This window comes from Cygnus atratus, chromosome 8 (assembly GCF_013377495.2).
Source record: "Cygnus atratus isolate AKBS03 ecotype Queensland, Australia chromosome 8, CAtr_DNAZoo_HiC_assembly, whole genome shotgun sequence".
Lineage (NCBI taxonomy): Eukaryota > Metazoa > Chordata > Aves > Anseriformes > Anatidae > Cygnus > Cygnus atratus.
The window spans coordinates 30893725-30916844 of NC_066369.1; the positions used below are offsets into that span (position 1 = coordinate 30893725).

At 42.8% G+C, this 23120-nt stretch overlaps 2 protein-coding genes across 2 annotated transcripts in view; both read left to right on the forward strand.

The window, feature by feature from the left end:
• The window catches only part of DNAJC6 (DnaJ heat shock protein family (Hsp40) member C6), a 46125-nt gene extending 32427 nt beyond the window's left edge, over positions 1-13698 (forward strand). Inside the window, exons 9-19 of the mRNA XM_035564494.2 lie at positions 878-957; positions 1135-1328; positions 1440-1520; positions 2356-2802; positions 3765-3917; positions 5221-5289; positions 6022-6156; positions 7678-7938; positions 8297-8442; positions 10383-10559; positions 11462-13698. Coding sequence (XP_035420387.2) covers positions 878-957; positions 1135-1328; positions 1440-1520; positions 2356-2802; positions 3765-3917; positions 5221-5289; positions 6022-6156; positions 7678-7938; positions 8297-8442; positions 10383-10559; positions 11462-11563 — 1845 coding nt within the window. The 3' untranslated portion in view covers positions 11564-13698. The remainder of the gene's footprint in view (positions 1-877; positions 958-1134; positions 1329-1439; positions 1521-2355; positions 2803-3764; positions 3918-5220; positions 5290-6021; positions 6157-7677; positions 7939-8296; positions 8443-10382; positions 10560-11461) is intronic.
• A 730-nt stretch (positions 13699-14428) lies between these two features.
• Positions 14429-20152, forward strand: LEPROT (leptin receptor overlapping transcript). Its single transcript, XM_035564379.2, has 4 exons — positions 14429-14596; positions 14726-14801; positions 15363-15549; positions 16817-20152. Exons 1-4 carry the CDS (start codon positions 14581-14583, stop codon positions 16931-16933), a joined length of 396 nt encoding a protein of 131 aa, XP_035420272.1. The 5' UTR covers positions 14429-14580; the 3' UTR covers positions 16934-20152.
• The last annotated feature ends 2968 nt before the right edge of the window (positions 20153-23120 follow it).

Here is a 23120-nt window from a genome sequence, read left to right on the forward strand (position 1 = left end):
TGTTCTCTGAGTCTTATAATTGCAGAAGAGGAATTTGGAAATGCAGGCTGTTCGGACTAGCAAACTTTTCTTGGGTTTGCGAAAACCAAATCAGTGGTTGTGATGGACAACTCGCTCCATTAACCTTTGTAGCAATGAGGGTTAATTGGTTTAATCAGTGAAATAATTTGAATTGTTGTGACTTAAAGCGTGAAAAGTGATGGGGGGAAGTGGGGGTAAACAAATGTTTTCCCACCTGCTTGGAGTACCACCTCATTTGCTCCCTGCAGGCAGATCAGGCAGAACAGCTTCAGCCTGCAGCTACCAGCTGGGTGTGGTGGCTGTGTTCTCCAGCGGTCACTGTATCCACTGATACTTTAATCTGAGATCTTAATAATTTTCCTGAAGATATGTTTGAAACCTTAATATTCAAGTTGCAGAGTGACTCGTGAATGTTTCTCTTCTTAATTCATTACTGGTGCTGCTTGCGGTATAGAGGACACTTTACTGAAGCTGCTACTGCAAGTGAAATGGTCTTGTATGTTCCTGGGGTACAAACCTGTTTCTCCAATGTGTTTAATGGAAATATATCAGCTTCCTTTAAGTGCTAAAATGTCAAGTAGATCCAAGAAATGAAGACCTAGTCCTGAATGCTGTGAAGGCGCTCCACTGTCTGCAGGCAGCAGCAAAATTTGAGGCCGGTGGAAATATTGGGGTTTGAGAAGAGAAAGCTCTGCTTTCTGTGAAACAAGCAGAATGAGTTAGCTTTTGTAGCAGTTATAATTAGTCCATGTAGTAACAGGTAGTAAGGTAGACTTAAGAGTCTGTATGTGCAGGGAACAAATATTTTAATTTCATCAGTTTAAGCTCTTGTTCAGTCTGGTGCTCTGTTTTCCAGATGACCAACACACAAATATTCCAAATTCAATTTCACACTGGATTCATAGCGCTGGGAACAACCACATTAAAATTCACCAAGTGAGTATTTTAAGCTGAGCATTAATCAAACCTGAAGCATAAAAGCCTTATGAAGGCTGAAGGAGAATGTTCACAGCTGAAACATGAAAGTTCGTCTGTGTGCATCTATTGAAAGACTATATAGATTTGCAGAAACATCTTTTTCTTTTTAATTGACCAGTTCTTGTCCCTATTTAGACCTGAGCTGGATGCCTGTGACTCTCCAGACAAATATCCCCAGCTCTTTCATGTCATACTGGAGATAGAAATACAATCTACTGATAGACAAACAGAATTAACTCCTCCTTGGGAGAACTTCACAACAAAAGACATCAATCCAACCATTCTTTTCTCCTCTCATCAGGAGCATCAGGACACTCTTGCTTTGGCAGGTAAGAGCTGCACAGGTTTACTCAGCTTGATTTACATGCTTACCTAGATGCTGAAATTTGTTTTGATGTATTTTAATTTTTATTTCTTTATGTTGGTGTTCTGTGCTACAGGTAAAGGTCCTACAGATTCACCCCCAGACAACATCAGAAACGTTGGACAGAGTGCATTCTTCTCATCTCTCAGCTGGCAAGGTATGCAGACTTAGTCTTTAAAGTAAAATCTGCTTAGAATGATATAAACAACTTTTTTTCCCCCCTCCCTGAAGCACAGAGGGAGGCTGAAGGATCTGACTGTAACATGCCTTTCACATTAGATCAGTGTATTGCTGGTCACACCCGTATGTTGCAATTGAGTGGAAATTAATTTCCTACAATGTCCCCTTCAAACATCGTCTGCTCGTGCTGTGTGTGACAGGCTATTGACATAGTTCTAACGTAAACCTTTGCCCTAGGCATCCTTGATGCTAAAACGAAATTCAGCTGCTTTTTGCTAATGTCGTACTTAATATAGGAGGTGCTATGAGAACGCAGCACTGAGAGGGTGCCTGTCAGAGAGGCCATTCAATAGCGCTGAATGCCTCAAAACCCTCACGGTGGTGCCAAGCGCAGCGTTCCTCCTGTGGCCCCAGGGATATGTTTGGTAGGAACCTGGCCTAGGAGACAAAGCTAGGAAGGTGGTTTATGTCACTGCTCCTTTTTAATGAGCCTTGTTTTGCCTGGTTTGTGAGGCATGGCTGGAGATCACCATGGATGCTTGGTCCTGACCCAGAAACTTGCTCGGTTCTCCTCTGTGCCTGCTCTTCAGACTTCAGGAGAGCCAATTAACCTCCCTCTGTGTTTCCTGATCAATAACACTGACTGCTTACAATGCAGGCCAGCAAAGACTTTAATTTAATCTTTACCATGGCAGCATTTTGTTAGGTTTCATTCTCAGTAGCTTTTTGTTCTAGGTGTAAGCTGATTTTTATGGGAGCTTTGTGATGAAAAAACTAACAGCTACCTAATTTTATTTTTAATCATCATTTAGATCAGAAATCTGACAAAAGTAGCTCTCACCCCACCTCAGAGGATCGAGCAGCGTTGGTGCATGAGGAAAGCGAACAGTCAGATGACGAACTCTTGTCCCTTTCCAGTCAGCACAGTAATACCAGTGGTGACAAGCCTCACGGGACACCAAAACACAGCAAAAAGCAGCAAGAGCCTCCGGCACCACCCCCGCCTGAAGACGTTGACTTGCTGGGGCTGGACGGTAGCCCCATGAGCAAGAGTTTTCCCTCGCAGCCCGCCGCTGCCCCCTCTAACTCAGACTTGCTGAATGATTTGTTTGGGGTTGGCGGCTCAGGTTCCCAGAGTCAAAGTGGACAGCCCGCTGCTGAGGAGGTCTTTCACGTGGGGGGACCTGGATCGGTGCAGTCAACTCCTCGGCGTTCTGCAGCTTCGGCGTCTCCATCCCCGTCCCCAAGGGCAGGAGAAGGTAATGCTGGCTATGCCTTGCGTGTGACATGGGGCACGCGCTTGAGAATGCCACCTGGGTGATCTGCTCCAGGCTGTTCGTTCCTCCTTGGGTACACTCATTTCGTGAAACTAAGAGCCAGGAGGGATCCCAAGAGGCCTCCCAGCTCCTCTACTCTGAGACAGGAGTCAGTGCATCGTCACAGCCATGAACACAAAGCAGATCGCCGGTCTCTTGGGTTTTGGTTAGACCTGCAGTGCTTTGGATTTTTTTTTTTTTTTTTTTTTTTTTAACTTTAGTGGGTCTGGAGCGATGGGCTTGTCTTGGACTATGAAATGTGGCTACACACTTCCGCTGTTTCTGGTCATTCTGCAGACAAGATAGGCAATATGAGAATATTTTTTAAATTATTTTTTTATCTTTGTTGTTCCAAAGATTGAAATCAGACTGGTGGAGGGAATGGTTGAATAGATACTAGGAAGAGGGATCTTTTGGAGGGTTAAGTGAGCGGAGGAGGGTAAGTGAAAACCACGTGTAACTGAATAGGGTAAAGAGTCCAGTCCAAGTTGCTCAGATTCACCGAGGGTCTCTGGAATAGGTGGTTGGTTTTGCCAAAGACAAAACGAGAGCAACTGGCCTGCTCCGACAGCAGGTCTCTGCACCGTACTTAACGGCACAGCCTCCCTGGGTTTGGTTTGCCTAATCCCTTATGTTACAGCTTGAGAGCTGACACGTTGTCAACACGTGCATAATTCACAGAGCACAGTAGGCTTACTTTGCTTTTTCTCAGCAACTAGTAACTTAAAGTATTTGCAATGCCTGCCAACTTTCTTGTACAGAAACAGTATTTTTTTTTTATTTTGTAAAGGAGGCACTGGCGTGAGCGATGCTGTAGCTGACGTCAGTGGCACCTTCCAGAGGTTGGCCGTGCAGCAGTCATTGTACATGGTTAGTGATTTTGTTTTCTCAAATTTGTTTTACAGCAACTGCCTTTGATCCATTTGGAAGTAGCCCTAAGCAAGCTGGTCCAGACCTCCTGGGTTCCTTTCTTGGTTCAGCAAATGTCCCTGGTGATCCTTTCCTTCAGGCAACGAGAAGTCCTTCACCAACTGTGCACAGCGATCCCTTTCACATGGGTAGGAAATTGAGGATCTTCTGGTGTATTTAAGTAAACATGAAATGCTGCTTTTAAATTGTGATGGAGCCATTAAGTACAAACCAATGCTTACCATGAAATGACTGTAAACCACACAAACCCCACTACACAGGGAAGGGCCTTTTGTCTCTAGACTTAAAGCATATTCATATTTGAAGTGTGGTAGGATGAGACTTGTTTTGTTCAAGTCTTATACTTAATTAATAAGCTATTTGTATACATGAGAAAAGAGACCATGAAGAATGTCTGCCTGCATATTCCTGTGGTTATGAGGTCTTGTTTGAACAAACTGCCATTAATTGAACTAAACAGAGCATGGCATATTAAGCCTGCTAGAGCAAACACATGTCCTTTGGTGACTTTAGTTAAAGGTATCTGCTTTCTTTAGATCTGATACTAATCCTGGCCAAATTCCCAGTTAAATTTGACTCTCTAAATTCTAGTTTGAAGAGAATATTATTTTTTCTTTGGGCTCTTTTCATCTCTTTCTTCATTTGAAATAATGTCCCTTAGCTGTCTGTTTCTCCCCCCATGCCAAAACTTAATGTTGTAACCTTCTCTGACTGAAACACATTCAGATACTAATTTGTTTGTGTCTGACCATCTAACACATGTCCCTTGGGTAAGAAAGCCTCCCTGGAAAGTCAGAATGACAAAAGGGGGAACTAATGTGTTGCTGGCACTGCTTACATCCTTGCTTTGCCAAATTTGGGTACTGGATATTAACTCTGTGAATAAGACATTCGGGTCACACTTGGAGCTGGCTGCACTAATGAAAGGAATTTAAATGGTATCCCAGCACGATGAGGTATTAGATTACAACGCTAGTGTCTATGTATGATGAAAAGCTGGCAGGGTGAACTGTATAGATGGACAGACTTTGATACAGGGTTAAAGAAAAGACTGCTTTCTTTATGGCTTCCATCCATGTGGGTGCTGTTCTGCTGTATTTGTGTTCTCCATCCTTGCCCTTTGCATATAGAATATTTGCTTGGGTTGTGTTGTATTCAGAAAGGCAAAAACCTACGTTATTCTGGTGATAAGGTTATATAAACCTACATACAAAGCCGCTGGCCAAAGTTGCCATGAAATTAAGACTGTACGTCTATGTTCATATACCTATGAAATATGTAGTGTCCTTTGTGGGGCAGAAGTTCACTCCAATTAGCAAATGGTAAATGGACACAGCCCTGTACTGTCTCTCTTGCTTCTTGCTCCCTGCTCTTCCTATGTTGCTTTTGCTGTATTGCTTTGAGATATTTATACATAGTCATTCTGCTTAGCTTCTAGCACACCAACGGTTTCCATACAACCAGATGTTTCAGGTGGTTGGGACTGGCCCAGCAAGCCAGGTATGTATCGTAAAAGCCTAAGGACACGTAAGAAACCCTTAGTGAACCCTGAGAGAGGAGAGGCAGGTGGAAGATGCTACCAGTGACTGCAGACAATGAGTGTCCACTTTCTGCTGCTTAGCACATTAATACAGCAAAGCTTCGATCAGGATTTTAGTTTTGTCTGAACTGCAGCAGGTACACTGCCCCTATTGTCCTGGTCTCCCAGTCATCCATGTGAGGATGCGGCTAGAGATTGCTAAACTTCAAAAATCTGTCTTTCCTTCCTCAGAAGACCAGGGCCTGAGGTGGGACAGGTGCTAGGTGAGGGTGCATGCAGTTGTGTTTTGTTAAGATGTGGAGTCAAGAGAAGGACCTGGGAAGTGCTGTGCGTTCTTTGGATGCTGCTAAATAATAGCATGATTCTTTTTACTCCTGGGAGAGTATGTGTGTCCTACCAAAACTTGCTTCCTGAAGGCTTTTAGTTCTTAAAATATATCCATTTATCATAATTACTCTGTCACTGCAGACAGTCTAGGGAACGTTCTTGTTGCTGAGCCTAATTGTGAGTGGGAGTGCAAGTAGTCTGAGCCAACGCTGAACTGAGAGTGCTTAGGAACCTGACAACAATATACTTAATTTTAACAGCAGTCTTGTAACATTATGTGACTGAGCACTGGTTAAGAGCTGCACTCAGCTAAAATAAGGATAAAAACTGAGGTGTTTTTTTTTTTCCCCCTTCCTTTCTTTAAGGTGGCCTAGGTGTGGGAAGCAGGTCAGCTGCCACCAGTCCTACAGGATCCCTCCATAGCACTCCTACTCATCAGCCTAAACCCCAAACACTGGATCCATTTGCTGACCTGGGGACTCTTGGAGCAAGTTTAGCAGGTTTGCATCCCTTACAAAAAACGTTACCAGCTTCCTCTGTTTTAGAGAAATAAAATGAACAACCTGATATGTGACAAAGAACTCCGGGTTTTTTCAGCCTAGCTGCATGCCAGTGCTACTTTCAGGCATTCCCTCCTGCCTAACTCCCTGTAAGTTTTTAGCAAACCTGTGCTTTTACCGATGTTCCATCAAAAAAAAAAAAAAAAAAGTGCTAACAACCTGTTGGGACCTTGTAGGCTACACGGTTTGCAAAGCGAAGCGTCAGTCTCAGCAGCATCCTTAGACAGAAACTCTTGATACTGATGAGTTTAACTCCAACTGCAGAACTGTTGCTGCAGACCCTGGAGCAGTGCCTGGGAACAGATGCTGGCTCTTCAAAGCTACTGGGGTCCTTGAGGAAATATTTTGTCCTTCTAGCCTTGACTCACTTTCCTCCTTTTCTGAGGAAACCTGTGGTACCTCACTAATCTGCCTCCAATTTACAGTACTATCAGAAGGTGGAGTCCAAATCCATTTTCATTTGCACCTGGCCACAAAGGACTGTTTACTTGACTCTTAGACATGCATTTTCTCCTTGTTTTATCTCACAAAACTATCAGCAAACCCTCAGCCCCAACGTTTAAAAAGTCAATTTTGACAAATGATTTAAGTTTTCCTTAAAACCCAGCATGCCAGTCTCTCTGACTCTGGTAAATAGATTTTTCTTCCCTTTGTCACTGCCCTCAGCTCTTTGCAAGCCATTGTGGTTTTATCTGATGTTTGTTTTCTCCTTTGCGTCAGTACCAGCATGGTTCTGGAATTAGGTTTCCCAGTTCCCTCTGCTGGATCACTAGCTGCTCTGCAGGAGCAAAATAAAAAGAATGCCAAGACTCATGTCGGAGCGGTTGAGGTGCTTTTAAAACATGTATTCTGTAGCGAAGCTATGGAGTTCAAAAACAAATGACTTGGCTTGCACAGGATATTTAACCACATTTTTGTTGTTCATAACTAAGTCAAAAGCACTTGACCCACTTTCCATGGCATGTTCCAGAGCTCGAAGTTAAGCGTGGAGATTAGTTTCAAATAATAAAACGTCAACACTAAATATCACCCAGCACAAACTAAATCAGAGAACTATCCCCTAAAGTAGCAAGGTGCTGAAACACACACCTCTGTGGGATAATACCACAGCAGCACGGCATAAGGAGATACTATTTCAACGTGTCAACTTGATGGTGCCACTATAACACAGCAGCTGTGGTTCCCAGCTAGCTGCGTGTCCCTGTCCCTGCTTTTCCCCAGCAAGCTGCTGCTCTGATTTCACTGCGAGCTCCAAAGGCGGGTGCTGTCTTTTAAGCAGTTTGCAGAGCAGTGGCAGGAAAGTTGCAGGGCTTTGCATGATGTTGTGAAAGTACGTTTGTGGCAGAGCTGAAAGTGGAAGCCAGCTGCCTGGGGGATTTTGTTTAGGTTCCCTTTTCGGAAAGTGAGTCATTGCCCTGTTTTCTAATGCACGCCCTCACTCCTTTTCCCCTTACTGTGCAGGTGGGCCTTCGTTTGCCAGTAAACCAACCACGCCAACAGGCATGGGCGGAGGATTCCCCACCTCGCCGCAGAAGCCCTCTCCCCAGCCCATGGGCGGCAGCAGTTGGCAGCAAGGAGCTGGCTACGGCTGGCAGCAGGCACAGCCCAAAGCCCAGCCAAGCATGCCTCATGCCTCTCCCCAGAACAAGCCCAATTACAACGTGAGTTTCTCTGCAATGCCGGGAGCACAAAGCGAACGTGGAAAAGGACCAGCTAATGCTGGTAAGCATTTCAGAGTTCAGTGTCCAAAAGGTTGGCTCTTTGCAATACCGCTTTAATGCTCAGACACCAAAACAGGCTAGAGTCTGGCAAGCAAGTCACGCTGATCATTTGATATATGAAGTTCAACACTAGTTGTCCTGTCCTAGACTCTAAAGCATGCTAATACTTAGAAAATCCTGGATTAAAATGGGCAATGATGATAATTCTAAAATAGCATTAGCTTGTACCTCTTTTGTGAGAACCTACGTATATTCATCAGCACTGTGAGACTGGTATAGTGATAAGTGTGTGGGGGGTGGCTTGGGTGGAAAAGCTGTGTTAAATAAACCTGTATTGTGAGAACAACTTGCTTTTCCAGATTCAAAACCAAAAGTGTCTGCAGATTTCGAAGATCTATTATCTGGTCAAGGTTTTAATGCTCACAAGGACAAGAAGGGGCCCAAAACAATAGCTGAGATGAGAAAGGAAGAAATGGCTAAGGAAATGGACCCTGAAAAACTAAAAGTAAGCAATGTTCTTGTTTATGCTCTTAGCGATTCAATCTGTCTTTCACTCTCATCATGCTGGAGGCTGCTTAAACACCGCTCCTGAAAGGTGGAGGGGGGCAGTCCATCACTGGCCTTACTGCATGTGAGGGGCAGCGGAACAAATGGAAAGATCATCTAGTGCCAGAAGCTGTGCTCCTGTTTTAGCACTTAGTCTAGTGCGCATCCTCCACGGCATTGCTGGATGGCGAGCACACGTGGTATCTCTCATCCTTGTTTTCCATAAGATAGGTGTCTAAACTTGGTACTATTGTGCTCCCCATTTGCATCCCAGACAGCAATGTGATCAGAAAACAGTCAGATACTGCAGGTATCGGAGAATATCTTAAAGAATCTCCACTTTCTCATCAGAATGAGAGATACCACATAGAGAAAGGAGTGAGTTTTTCTAAAAATAACACCCTCTGTTCTGAAATCGCTGCTCTTTCATCTGGCTTATTTGTAAGAAGCTAACGTCTCTGCCTGTTCTTCTGCCAAACCCAGCTTTTGGCCAAATGAGGGACCTTGCCTCATACTGAGACTGCCTTGGGGCAGAAAGCGAGAGCTTCCTGCTGTTTGTTCATATAATACATTTTCACACCTTTCCTGGAGAGGTGAATATCCCTTGGAATGCAATTAAAACTCCGAGGATGCATTTCTGTCCTAAACGAGACTGTGGCAAACAACAGTGGCTTGCTCAGTTCATGGCTGCTGGTCTTCCACATTACTCCAGCTCTGATTAGCAGGTACAGCTGATTGAACTAAACCTCGGTCTCATTAATCTTGTCTACTTTGATATTCTCACATTTCTCCAGAATAAATTGCCAAACTACAGGTCTATTATGAAGGGAAGGAAATTAATTCTGCCCCACTCTGCATAGGGAATATAAAGCCACAAATTATAATTACAGAAAGATACAGAACTGAGAGTGAAAGAAGAAAACTTCTAAAAACCAGAAAAACAGAATGAGTGGTTATTATTATTTTTTCTTTAACCTTTTGGAAAGTCTTTAACATTTGGAAAGTGTGTGCCAGCAACCATGCTGGACGCTACCATCAGCCACTTGTAACTGAGCTGGACAGCGGTCAGGCCATCAGCTGGGCACACTTCTCTCAATTCATGAGCTGTACAACTTCAGCTATTCGTGTGGTACCGCTTAACGTCTGCAACGTTTTCCCCTCAGCAAACCGCAGAATTACTGAAGCATGATTCTCCATTCCCAATACCATTCACTTTGCTCTGATGCATTTTGATTCATGGAATCACTTCTTAAGCCTCAGAATCTATGTACACTTTGGTTTTCGTGTTTGCATCCCTGTCCTCCTCCCTTTCTGTGACTGTGGGCTAAAATGGCAACCACTAAGGGGGACTACATCATCTAGGGAAGGGCTCTATTTGACTGCTGGATTGCAGATTAAAAATAAAAAAATAGGCACATGGAGAGAATTTGAGGCTTCTGACTTAGAGTTTAAAAGGATTTGCAATGAAGCCAGTTTTCAGCATGAGTCTTTTGTGCATGTCTAGAGTGAAGTCTTCTAAAGATGTGTATCCACAGCAGAGTTCCAGTCAAGCTTATTTTTAAGTATGCAGTTAAGCTTGCCGAAGAGCCACACAGTTAAACATTTTATTTACTTTTGACTATTCCATCTAATGATTGTTCAGAAGTGTTCTTAGCAGTGGACCAACTCAGTAATTTTGGCAGGGGTGTTGCTCTGGGTGTGTCTTAGCTTTCAAGTGGTGATATAAAAATTAAAGAAGAGATTGATGGATATCTTCAACAAATATCTCCCAAAGGCTTTCAAAGCTTAGGAAGAAATACGAGATGCTCCTTGGAGTCATTGCTTTTCAAATGTAGAAACCTTTTCCTACTGGAATATCTAACGTAAGGCATAAGTTGAGAGTCATGTTCTTCTCTTCAGGTCCTGGAATGGATAGAAGGGAAGGAGAGAAATATACGAGCGCTGCTGTCCACAATGCACACTGTCTTGTGGGCAGGGGAAACCAAGTGGAAGCCTGTGAGTATGGCAGATCTTGTAACGCCAGAGCAAGTGAAGAAGGTCTACCGGCGGGCAGTGCTTGTCGTTCATCCCGACAAGGTAAGATTTTCCTAGTTCACACTGATCAGAAATTGTCACTGTCCTCAAAAAAATAAGGTTAATTATGAAGTGTTAAATGTGGTTGAATAATTAATTGGTACAAACAAGTTTGTGGAAACATTCTAGTTCAAGATTTTTTCAAGATTTAAAGGTGAGAACTGCAACTGCGTCCGGTCCCAGGTCTGTGCTTGGTACAAGCCACTCTGAGCAAGAGATTCTCACCCTCACTTTGACTCTAAGCTGCGTTTCTGGTGAATGACGGTCCAGAATATTGTGCCTGCTAGAGGAGATGGGGCTGTGGTGAAGGCGTATGAAAGGCAGGGGTGGGTCCTACAGTTGAACTTCTAAAACGGAAGAATCAGGTTCTGATTATCAGACTTGTGGCTTCTGGTCTTGCTGCTTACACTTGGCAGCCTGCATGCAGTGACACAATCTAGGAAACCGTCTGGTGATGAGGCTTCCAACTTGAAGGAAATGGAGGCTGTGAGGTTTTCAGTGCAGTGGGTGTCAAGGCTTGAGAAGATGCAGGCTGCAGAGAGGATTGCAGGGATACTGCTTTTATCAAGGAACTGTGTCAAGTGGTAGCTCTCCCCCTTCAGTGCAGGTAAAGTGCCTCTTGCAAAGCTTAAAGTTTTTTACCCTTCTTGGGACTGCATTGCTTTACTCTATCACATCTGGTGGGCTATCAGCTCTGAGGAGCAAAAGAGCTGAAGAGCTAAGAAACTTCTGAGCTATAAACAAGGTAAGCAGCCCTCAACTGTAGTTTTTTCTTGTCAAAGTTAAAAATGAAAACAATTTATGGAAAGTGAACGATAGCTGCTTGAGAATCTAACTGCACAGAGGTCTGCTTCTGGTAGTTTCACTTGGTAAATGTGATATCTCTGTTTCTGTTTTTGTTCTAGGCCACTGGGCAGCCATATGAACAATATGCAAAGATGATATTTATGGAGCTAAATGATGCCTGGTCAGAATTTGAAAACCAAGGACAAAAACCCTTGTATTAGATTATTTCTCAGTCTCCACTACAGACCTGTGCTAGTGCTTGTATAGTCTCTTGTCACAAATGTCACAGATCAACCAGACTCTGGCTGGAAATTCAGAAGTTTCAGAAAACTAAGAGCCTAATACTTATCATGAAGAACAAGAGAAAGGTTTCCTTATACTTGTTTCAAGAATCCTGAGCTCAAAGGAACTCTAGCCACCTGGCTTGCCATATGGGAGCCAAGGGGCTACAGTTACTTGTAACTTTTTTTTTCCCCTTTGGATTCTAGTGGGGTGAGAGAGAACACATCCTGGGAAAAGGTGGAATTGTTCGGTCTCTGACACAGTGTATCTGGTGAATTTCGTACTTTTTTTGTGTGTGCAAAATGTGATAGGGCAACACTTCGCTTGAGTTCTATAACTGGTGGTGAAGCCCAGACTTTGATGTACTTTCTTCCTAGGTTTGGATCAACCTTTATCAAATTTAAGTGCTCAATTTAGGCACATTTCTAACAGTCACCATTTGCTGCTTAATTGCTCATGTAGTATAGTATGTCTGAGTAGAGACAAAGCCGAAGCCTGGGTTGATCAGTGTGGCAGCTTACTGCTGCTTTACGCATTAATACTGTACTTCACCTCACAGTCCAGCAGTGAAATGTATGGAACAAATTCCTCAGCATCATGGAGCAAGTGTCTTTAAAGCAAAGAACAAGTAATTGATGTTAAACTGCACCTTGTTGGCTTGTTAAACAGCAGTTCTGGGGGAATAATGAGCTGGGAGGAAGGGTGGTTACACAGTTGTAAAAAGGGAAGAATGAGCACTGTACTTCCCATGAAGTTCTCATCAGTAGGTTGAAAGCATCAAACAAAATAAATATCAACAAGCTAAAACTCTGCTGAAAAGTTTTAGAAACTTCCTAGACTATAGGTAACACTTCCCCTCCTGAGCATTCAGAAGACTTTTTCCAGCCCACTTGCATCACCTCTATGCCTTTATCAGCTCCAGAACATGTGGCAAAGGCTCTTGGCAGAATGCAACCCATTGCAATTTCACTTTCAGACCACGGCGTACAAGCTGTCATGTAGACATCTGTGGGCCAAGTCTGATTTTTGAGGTAAATACAGCGCAAATTGATTATCTTAGAAGTTTGTTTTGGACCAAAGCAATAATATCACAATGAAATATCTTTGCTGAAGCATCTTTCCTAGTTAAAAACAAAATTATGCTCCTCACCCCAAATCTGACTTTATCCTTTTATAGAATCACTAAAGCTAGCAGTTCATTTACCAACAAATCGTATCTGTATTTGAGCTTTGAAAAGGCAGGTATATTGAGAAGATAGGCAGGAAATCATTTGTATTTACTGCTTGAGGAACAGGTTGCCATCTGATGTGAGTCTTTAAAGCTGGTAGTTTTTAAAGACAATCCACTTGTTGTTGCACTTAAATTTTCAAGTGGCAAAACTTTTACTGCAAAGACAGTGTGTCAAAGTACATTGCTTTCTGTATAAAAGTCATCCTTTTGTTGTATCGGTCCATTATTTACTACCATTAATTGAAAATGTGAAACCAACACATAGGTCTCCTTTTATATAAAGGACCTTAAGATAATAGTAACAAACTGGATGTTATTTATTAATGTTTTGATCCAGTATGTGCTTGTCTTATTTAAAGAGATATCTGGAATGTGAATTATGTTCCTGTGATTTGTTGGTTTGTTTCTCATTCACATTTGTAGATATTGTGACCTATGCCTATATAATAAAAAGGATCTCATTACTATAATGTACTTTTTTTAATAATGAAAACTACATTAGCTTTGTATCAAGTTTGTCATGGCAAACAACTCTGGATACTCATGTTCACAAAATCCAAATCCATCATTAAACTTTATCTACCAAAAGAAACCTTACCCCACTTAAACTTTGATTACTTCATCCCTAATGTTTTTATGGATGCATGAAAGTATTAGGACGTATGTATATCAAGATAATTAACTAAAAAAAAATTCTTGTCATATCTGGTAGTGACAGAGGTTATCAATGTTCAGGTTTACTGTTTGACTAAATTATTGTAATTTTTGTAAATACAGTATATACTCAATGAAATTGTGACTGGTCTAAAACATTTGTATATACATTAAAAGCTCAAATTAGCATTCTGGTATGTTTTGTGCTTGGGGGGGGGGGGAATTCTGCCTTCTTGCTTTCAACACAGTTCAGGGTACCTTCTCTGTAAGTGCTGGATAAGCAAAAAATCTGTATATATTGTAGGTCCCAAATCTGTTTACGGTAGCAGTAGCTGTACCAAGATGTAAATTTGTATTAAATTTCCTGGGTTTTATTTTTTTTTTGGAAATAACTTGTCTGTATCAGACCAAAGGTGGAGTGAGGAGAGGTCATAGCACAAGATGGGGGCTATCTAAAGAAAATCTCACTTGGGAGGCGGGTTGTAAGGGCTTTGCAAAAATTGTTACTTCAAAAAGGTGGCTTTTGTGCCAAAGCTTCACCTTTGTATGATGAGGTGCCAAAACCCTTAGTGCTTGAAGAAGCCTGCCGTAAAAGCGACGTGCCCGTCGTGGCGGAACTGGGGCTGAGCTGGGGCCTCCTGCCACGGGTGGGTGCTGCTGGGGGAGGCAGAAGGAGACAAGCAGGTAGCTGGGCTGTTTGGGGCAAGAAAACAGGTTTTGGAGGGGGCTGTGTGAAGCCGTGCTTGTGTACTTGAGCGGTGCCTGGGCACCTCACACACACGCCTGCGTCCCCTCAGCCGCCTCAGCGCCTGACAGGAGCTGGCGCAGCACCGCCCCGTTGCCACGGCGACGGGCAGCTCGCGGCCCGCCCCTTCCCGCCTCCCGCCCCTTAAAGGGCCCGCAGCCCCTTTCCCGAGCCGGGCCGGCGTAGCGCGGGGATCTGCTCCGAGCCGCCGCCGGCCCTTTAAGGCGGCGGCTGACGTGCTGGGGACGGGCGGGGCGGAGTGCCGGCAGGCGGAAGCGGCGGGCGCCACCTCAGCGGGGCCGCGGAGCTGGGCGCCGGCCGGGAACATGGCGGGCATCAAAGGTACCGGCCCCCCCTGCCCCCCCCCACCCTCCCCCCCACCTCTGAGGGAGCGGCGCGGCCCCGCTCCCGGTCACCAACGGTAACCAACGGTCACCAACGGTAACCAACCGCCGCCTTGTGCCCTTGCAGCTCTCGTGGGGCTGTCGTTCAGCGGAGCCATCGGGCTGACCTTCCTCATGCTGGGCTGCGCCCTGGAGTACTACGGGTGAGCCGCTCCTCCTTCCCTCACGCCGCCTTATTGTTATTATTATTATTATTATTTAAACACCCCCCCCTCTGGGCTTCTCACAGCCCAGGTGAAGCCAGTGGGAGCGCTCCGGGGGCGCGTGTCGCAGGGCGTGCCTTCGCGGCTGGCTTGGTTTTGGGCTGAAATCCCTCAGATTTGGGAAAGCTTCCGCTGCTTCCCGTCCTTCTGCGTCCCGTCCTGCGTCTCCTCTGGGACTGCGGTTTCCATGAGGTGGTGGCGCGAGTTGAGTCAGCGAGGTGATGCAAACATAAATAAGCGAATTTTAGGGCGTGCCAGGGAGGCCCCTGCCCTGTGTGAGGCCATGGGAGCACTGATCCTGCCAGGCAGGGCAGGCGGTGTGTGTGGGGGGGGCCCTTCTGGCAAAAGCTTTTGCTTAAATCACTTTTTTTTAAACCCAGTCTTCCAACCACAAAGTAGGGCAGCAGCCTCTGCAATCACTTTTTTTCTAAACAGAACGTACTTCCCGTTAAAGCACGCGTCTAAACTGACAACGTATCTTTTTTTTTCCCTCCTCCCCAGCGTGTACTGGCCTATGTTTGTCTTAATATTTTACTTCATCTGCCCCATTCCCCACTTCATCGCAAAAAGAGTGAGTGACGACAGCGACGCAGCCAGCAGTGCCTGCAGGGAGCTGGCGTATTTCTTCACCACTGGAATTGTGGTCTCCGCCTTTGGGTTTCCCATAATCCTGGCACGGGTCGAAGCGGTGAGTTCGGCTAGTTATCTTGTAAGAAACCAGTTATTGACTATAACCTTTAAGTGTGCCCTTGTTTCTTTCTAAGCCAGGTGAGCCACTTTTGTTGGTAAATCCTTTCAATAATTTCTTGATTGTGATGTTTCTAGATTTTGATGAAAACTATCATTGCTGAAAGTCGTGTCTGTGCCTGTGCAGCTTTGTGACCTGAACAAATGACTTACATGACTAAAAAGTTTTTAGATGTTTTCTTCTAGCTTTGCTGTGGTCCACTACAAGATATTGCCTCCTCCTTCATCTCATGCCTTTCTCTGTCATCAGCTTTTCCAGTGCTTCTTACACCACCTTTCTTATGTTTATCTGAGAATGTCTGCTTTGTCCATCTAGGATGCTGAAAACTTGGTGACTGGAGCACATTATCAGTTAAAAGATAAAAGGCCAGACTGCCAGAACTGCCCTCCTGGTTTTCAGAGCATTTCTCAAGCTCATGCTTTGTCCTCTCAAAGTCTGAGGAAATTCTGTTAACTTTTCTTTGCTTTATGAACTGCTCTTCAGTGGTGAGATTTTTGTCACGCTTATTTCCAAGGCAAAGAACTCTTTTGTCCTGTCTCCCAAACTGCCTAATGAGATTCTTGTGTTTGTGCGTGTGGTTTTTTTCTTCCCCTTTGGTCTTTCAGTTTTGCCTAAAGCTTTGTCTGCTTAGCTTTAATTTATTTTTAACACACAATTTCCCAACGCTCCGTTTTTGTTCAGTTGTGGACCTGACAATAGGCAGAACCAGAAGTGACCACGAGGGGGAACTCTAATTCATAGTTGTATCTTTTAAGAGTAAATGTCGTTTATTAGAGTAAACTTAGCTGGGCAGATAGTTACAGAAAGCTGTTTACCTTTAAGACCCTGTGCTGTTTTCTGTTCTTGTTCCTGGCATCTATTTGAAAGCCTATCTTTTATTTTCATATGTAGTATTTAAAAGAGAACGCTAATCTAACTGGGTTTTCCTGTGACTTAGGTATGTTTTAGTGACTTGTATGGCAAGGTAATGATTTTGGTCTAGAATATAGCACCATTAGTCTGTCTGTTGAAGTCTTGCGTTAATAATGAGTAGTTGCTAATTAAGTAATTAGTAGTATAAATTGAAGTATTTATAGTTTGTTTTTTCTCTTCATGCTTTTAGCACCTTTCTGTAGTATTTCATTTAGTGTATCTAATGCATGTAATTAACTGCCCTGTACGTGTCTTACGAGAACTGCTTTGATTGTTTCATTTCCTTGCATTTCAGATCAAATGGGGAGCCTGTGGCCTGGTGCTGGCTGGCAATGCAGTCATTTTCCTTACTATCTTAGGCTTTTTTCTTGTGTTTGGTAGAGGAGATGACTTTAGCTGGGAGCAGTGGTAGGACCTCACCCTGACGCTGGTAACGTTTTGCAGCGTACATCACCGCGTGTAGCCTCTGTGTGTGTATCTGTGTCTGTATTGCAGCATATGTGTGTGTGCACGCCGAGGCGTACGTGTGTGCATATGCATGTAATGTAGTTTTCCATTATCAGATCATAACATGCTTTTTAAAATGTCAGCCGAGGGGGAAGGGCCTTTGCGACAGCTCTCTTAACGTGTTCAGTAAAAGTTGGGATCACCCTTGCAAATTTGTCCGCAAAGAAGTTTGCAAAACTGTTTTACTCATTTTTTTCAGTATATATGCATTAATTTCTGCTCTAATCAGAGTAGTATCATTGTATGAGATGTTGGTCAGCATGTCTGTGTTTTGTTTTTTTTAACCATGTAATCAAAATAGGTCAATAGAAAGATTATCCTACTTACTGTTGTTCAACTTGATTGCCTTTCTACTTTGATTATGGATAAATGAGTACTTGCTTTCCATTTGAGTAATTGTTATTCTAGTTGGTTTTCCTCATAACAAAAAAATAACAAACATAAGTTATGCGAACTCTTTTATTGCCTAACGAAAAAAAAAGAAAAAAAATGGTTAAAAATGCTCCCTTCCATTTATGGTGTTCATTTATAAACTACTTCCCCCCCCCCCCAAAGATACTCTTGATTTGTCCCTCTTCAACTTAATGACTGTAGATGTATTTTGGGAATAATCTAACGTATTTTAATGCTTAGAGCTGACATTACTTCTCTCGAAGGTTCACGGAGGAAGAAACTACTCTCAGGACACTTACAATCACAACACAGCATACAACTCTATTCCTATGTGTAAAATGCTTAAATCGCAAAGAAGTGAGTGTTCTGCTGGGTAGGACTTACCTCCTCAGTTCTCATTGCTTTTAAAACGTACTTAAACTACTTTTCTTGTCTGTAAGAGAAGATCATTATATTAAAACTATATTTTTCTGATGGCATTATCTTACTAAACATTCACATAAAGTTTACATTTATAAGTGAGATTGTTACTATTTTGTCTTGCTGAATCCTTTGAATTCTGGAAGCGTGTAACTTTACACAAATGCATTCCGATACAACCCTAAGTCTAGAAGACTTTTCAGTAGTCTACAAAGGGATAAAAGAAGAGACACATAGACACGTTAGTTTATTATTCCGTAGGAAAATAGACATAAGGAGATTCCTGTTCTGTGAAGTAAGAAACTGAATTCCCACGTGGGGTATGTTTTACTGTTGAGTTCTTTAGATTAGCAGATTGCAAGTGAGTATTTTATAATTCACGTTAGCTCACAGCTGACTGCTGTCACCCAGCATTAACTGTAAGGGACCTTGTGCAAAGAGGTAACAGAATCGACTCTACGAGATGTGGCAGCTTCACTGATGCAATGGTTTCTGCCTACTAAATTGTATGGAACTACTTATGATGCTCTCCAAACTCCCTCATTACTGGTGTACTGCAAAACAGAGTCCTGTGGATTGCTGCACAGAGCAAAGCTTAACAGATTAATGAATGTTACGTGAGCACTCTGATACTTGGTCTTTTGTTCACTCTCAGGGCCCTAGGAAAGAAACAAAAACCAGGGTATAAAAGTCATTCTGGGGACCAAGTAACGTAGTAGCACTCCCAACAGGAATGTGGAGTGTTGTGTTTCAGGAAGGTAAATAATTCTTGTATTTGATTAGATAGAAAGCTGTTAATTACATGCTTTAAATGCAAACTTCAGGTGTGTATAAGGCGAACGCTTCAGTGCTGAGGAATGCCGAGGAGCTCTAGTTTATTCTGAAGTGTGCCTTAAGCTGTCATTCCAGTAAAAGAAGAGTTAACAGTAGAGGACAAGTTTTTTTTCTGAAAGTTAATGCTTCCTCACAGATAAAGCAGGAACATGCCTGTAAAGATGCTGGGTGTAAACGAGTTGTCTGCCAGTTTCTTCTTCCTCACTTCAAGTGAAATCTGCTGCGTCCTACTGATTTGTAAAGTACTATTGGGGAAACTATTTGTTCTAGTTATGAGCTGAGTTGTTGAGAGCAAGCACAGTTTCTACATAGAGGTCCTACTTTAATTTTTGAAGAAGTCACTTTTTTCTCCTAAATCACGGCATTTTTCATTCAAGTGGGTGAAGTGAAACCAACAGTAATACACAAACGAAGTGCCTGATTCTACCCAAACCTGAAGTCATTGCGAATCGTTCCATTTAACTCCTGTTAAAATACCTGGGCTTGCAGCAGGTTCTGGAGTATTTTCACTCCTCAGAATTTATGGACCGATGGCTGTGGTAGAAGTCTACAGAACTATTCGGTTACCACTGAAATTTTGCTTTTGAGACAGTGGAGTAAAAGCCAGCTGACATTAATTTTTCTTTAAATTAGAGAACAGTTACTGTAGAATCTGTTGGCAAATGGTGTGTGTGTGTGTGTGGCAGATACAGGCAGCGAGCATGTGACAATCTGAAGTGAAAAGGAGGACTAGAAATAGTAGTACATGGTTAAGGAGGGGTTGCTTCTTTGACGAATTATGCTGTTGTACTGTATTTACTTTGGATATTACTGTGGTTGGTGGGTACCTCATGAAATGGCAGGTAGATATTGAATGAAGAAAGCAAACGCTTCTCTTTTGATGCAGCTACGTGCACTAATACTTAATGTGAACTTCATGCAGATTTCATCATGGACTTCTGTTTTAAATTGTTTAACTTTTAAAATTAATTTTAACAATGTTTAAACGGTGGAATTCTTCCTTGAACTCCTTAGAAGTAAATTTCCTTGAACGAGTTTTCAATGTTTAATTGTCAGGGTAAAAAAAAATCTCAATGCTAGCTTCACTCATTCACACAAACCTGGTGCTCTGATGGCCAGTACTGGGCATGCCGTCACTATCTACCAGTAGCAATTTCCTGTGGTTTCTCTGAAATTGTTTTCATACGTGGAAGTGAATATTATGTATCCAAAGTGCCTTAATTACAATACTGTGCTGATTTTGTGAACGCTTATACATGGAAAGATCGTTATTTCATAAGCAGCTGAAAATGTTATTGCATTTTTATAAAGCTTCCTTGTCAATTAATCATACTTCCTGGAACTCAGAATGCAGTGCAGCTTTTGTAACTTGTAAACACTATTCTTATTTTTCTGTGATCGCCAGGTTCTCGAGATGAAGTATTAAGACACATCCTACTTTTCTTTTTGTTTTGTCTAATAAAACTGAGTAAACAGACCTGGTGTTTAAGTCTTTGTCTTTATTATATTTCAAGAGCTGACAGAAGACTCCTGTGTAAGAGGAAAGATGAGAGAAACAACATCTCCAGTGCTTTCTTAATGGTACTGCAGCTGTCAGACATGGCCACGGTGGGGAGGTTAATGAGCTCTTCAAATGCCTCTTGTACTGGTGATGATGTTTCTTACTGGGTGAAATGGGGTCTTGGAGCGGGTTCTCAGGCACTGTGATCCCTGGGGACTGTCTTGCCAGGTGTTCTCCCACATCTTCACATCCTTTCTGGAGATGCATAGGATGTGTCTCATAGCTACCCGCAGACGTTTTGGTACCTGGCCTCCTGATCATTAGGAGGGCATCAAAGCTCTCTTCCCTTCCCACATTTCCTTCCTACTACTCCTGTAGCTCAGTTGGTGGCAATACCGAGTAGGTGATCTCGATCCCACCGCTGCTTGTGAAAATGAAGCCTGCTCAGTTGGTTTAATCCAGGCTGTGAAAGCACCCGCCATCAGGAGAAGGTGGCTGTAGCGTCTGGGTTCTAAATTCTGATATTTTTTTTTGCTTTGATTTGAGCATCTAAGCTTTGGAAGAGGGGTGAGTATGCTTGAACTTTGAATCAGTTAGATGATTCGAAATCATTGCCCTGTTTCGCAGAACAAATATTTGGGATTGCTACTCTGTGCTGCCTCACCCAACTCGTAGTCTGCTTATAGAGTGACTTCAGGCTCTAGATTTTTGAATGGGAGACTTGGTTCCTGAACTCCTTTATTCCCTCTAATTTTGGATTTGGCAGTACTATGATAATATAGGATGTGACTTATTTTTCCTACTCCTCCCACCCTTGTTTTTGTAGCTGCTCAGACAGAGCCGTTTCCTGTCAACTTATTTAGCTGGGGAGAAAAAAACAAATATGCTTGAGCCTTGGACTGGTTTTACAGTCAATTCAGTCCTCTCAGCTTGTCACTTTCCTAACTGGTTATAACCTTGGATAACTTTCTAAAAATTTAGACAGTCATAAAATAAATCTAAGCTCATCAATACCCCGACATTAACCAAACAAACTTGTCCTAGGAAGCTGAGCAGAGGCTGTTACTGTTAAACTGAAAATTATATAAAGCTCTAAAATGATCTCTGTAACTCTGATCTTAATTGTTAACACAGTGTGACTTTTAAGGTACTGCATCATTTACTCTGCGGGGATTGTGTCTGAGCTATGATAATGGATGAAAAGACAATTTCATTAAGCTGGATGCACACCAGGTACTAATGACTAATTGATTTGTGTAAGTGGCCTCTGCAAATACATGACCAGTACGTACTGGAGGGCTGCACAGGGAAGCGTCTCTTGATAAAATATGGAGGGGAGCATTGACTGCTGAGTTTTGATTGAATTTTAAAGATCAGCTGGACACTCATAGAGAAACGTTTTCTCCTGTGGCCTGGTCCTGTATTTCTCTCTCTCTCTCTTTTTTTTTTCTTTTTTTTTTTTTTTTAACGTTGAGGTTTATTTTAGCTATGCCTCCCTTTTGGGGATTTACATTCACAAACTGGTTACAGCAGTTTATGCCCTATAGGTAGGACTTTGGCTGGAGGTACTTTACTTTCTATTCTGGAATTAACGTTTCCTGTACGCTGGTTTGAGATTTTAACAAATATTCTGGATGCTGCTTCTTTCTGCTGGCTCGTTGTAAATGGACTGTTTGATTGCTCCCTGTTTCCTCTCCCGTGAGGGTGCTCAGTCCTTGTCTGCGTGTGCAGACGGCTTCCTGCTGGCCCGCAGCACTTGGGGGCCTTTTGGCCCTCTCTGAAGCAGGTATTGCTGGGCAGGAGATGGGGGTTTATAAATACATACCCCCCCCTTCCTCCATCCCTTAAAAAAAAAAAAAAAAAAAAAAAAGCCTTAGATGATAGGAGGAGGATTATTTTCCCAGTGAGACTAAAGCTACGGCTTTGTTTATTGTAGTAATTTATGTTTAATTAACATAATTGTACATAACTGCGCATTATACAATCTCACAAGCTCACTTTAGAATCTTTGCATATAGGAAAGACTTCTTCCTATGAAACATGCTTACAGCATTGCTGTCCATTACTAAGATGAAGAATTTCAATGAAATCACAGAATCTTGGTTGCAGCCGTCCTGGCAGAGGAGGTCTGAAACCCGGACCTTGTCTTTGTTGGCTGTTGTTATAACAGCTGAACTGGAATGTGCCCGTGTTACACTGTATTTTTAATTGCATGTTTTCCTGGGTTATAAAATTAATAAATAAATAAAATTTCCATGCTTATAAAATTAACCCCTCACTTCTATGGAGTTTTAAAAAAGCATATTCAAGCTGGATATGGCTGCGGCCATCCATGGCTGTGAATTTTGCTTTTTATCGCTTGCTTTGAGCTGCTCTTTCGACTGTATTGGCAAACTTTCTTTCTTGGCCAACGTGAATAAATGACACCATGCTTGGATGTTTTTGTTTGCTTGAGGATTTGGAGAGAAGTTAAATGGTATTTATCGTGCTCTGCAAAGCACGGGCTAGAAATACGAGGGTTGATTGTGACATTTATATGATTTGCTTACTTCTTGTTTTGACTGTTAAAACTGGGCTTGTGATGTTGTTACTCATTTAATTCCCGCCTAAGACTGGTATTTCACAATATAATAGGCTCCTTTGTTACCAGTCTTCCATCAAAAAAAAAAAAAAGGCCTTTACACGACATAAAAACAAAAGCTGCAATAATTGTGACTTACTGGCCACTGATCAAGTTCTCCTTTTTGAAGCTGGTGGGAATTTGCTGTTGGGGTCAGTGGGGCAGGGAAGGAAAGATACAAGAGGCCGAATCCTGTTTGACGCTGCAACCCCTTGAGGGCCGAAGGCAGTCTGTGAGTGCTCGTGAGTCACTTCGTGAAATGGATTGGCCCTCGTGTTTGGTGTCTGTTCCTTCTGGCAGCACCACACAGGGAATGTGGGTAAC

What these genes read in the sequence shown, in the direction of transcription:
- LEPROT (XM_035564379.2), top strand. An exon ending in TGCGCCCTGGAGTACTACGG is followed by an intron (nt 14,802 to 15,362) that starts GTGAGCCGCTCC and finishes CCTCCTCCCCAG; the next exon opens with CGTGTACTGGCCTATGTTTG. An exon ending in TCCTGGCACGGGTCGAAGCG is followed by an intron (nt 15,550 to 16,816) that starts GTGAGTTCGGCT and finishes CTTGCATTTCAG; the next exon opens with ATCAAATGGGGAGCCTGTGG.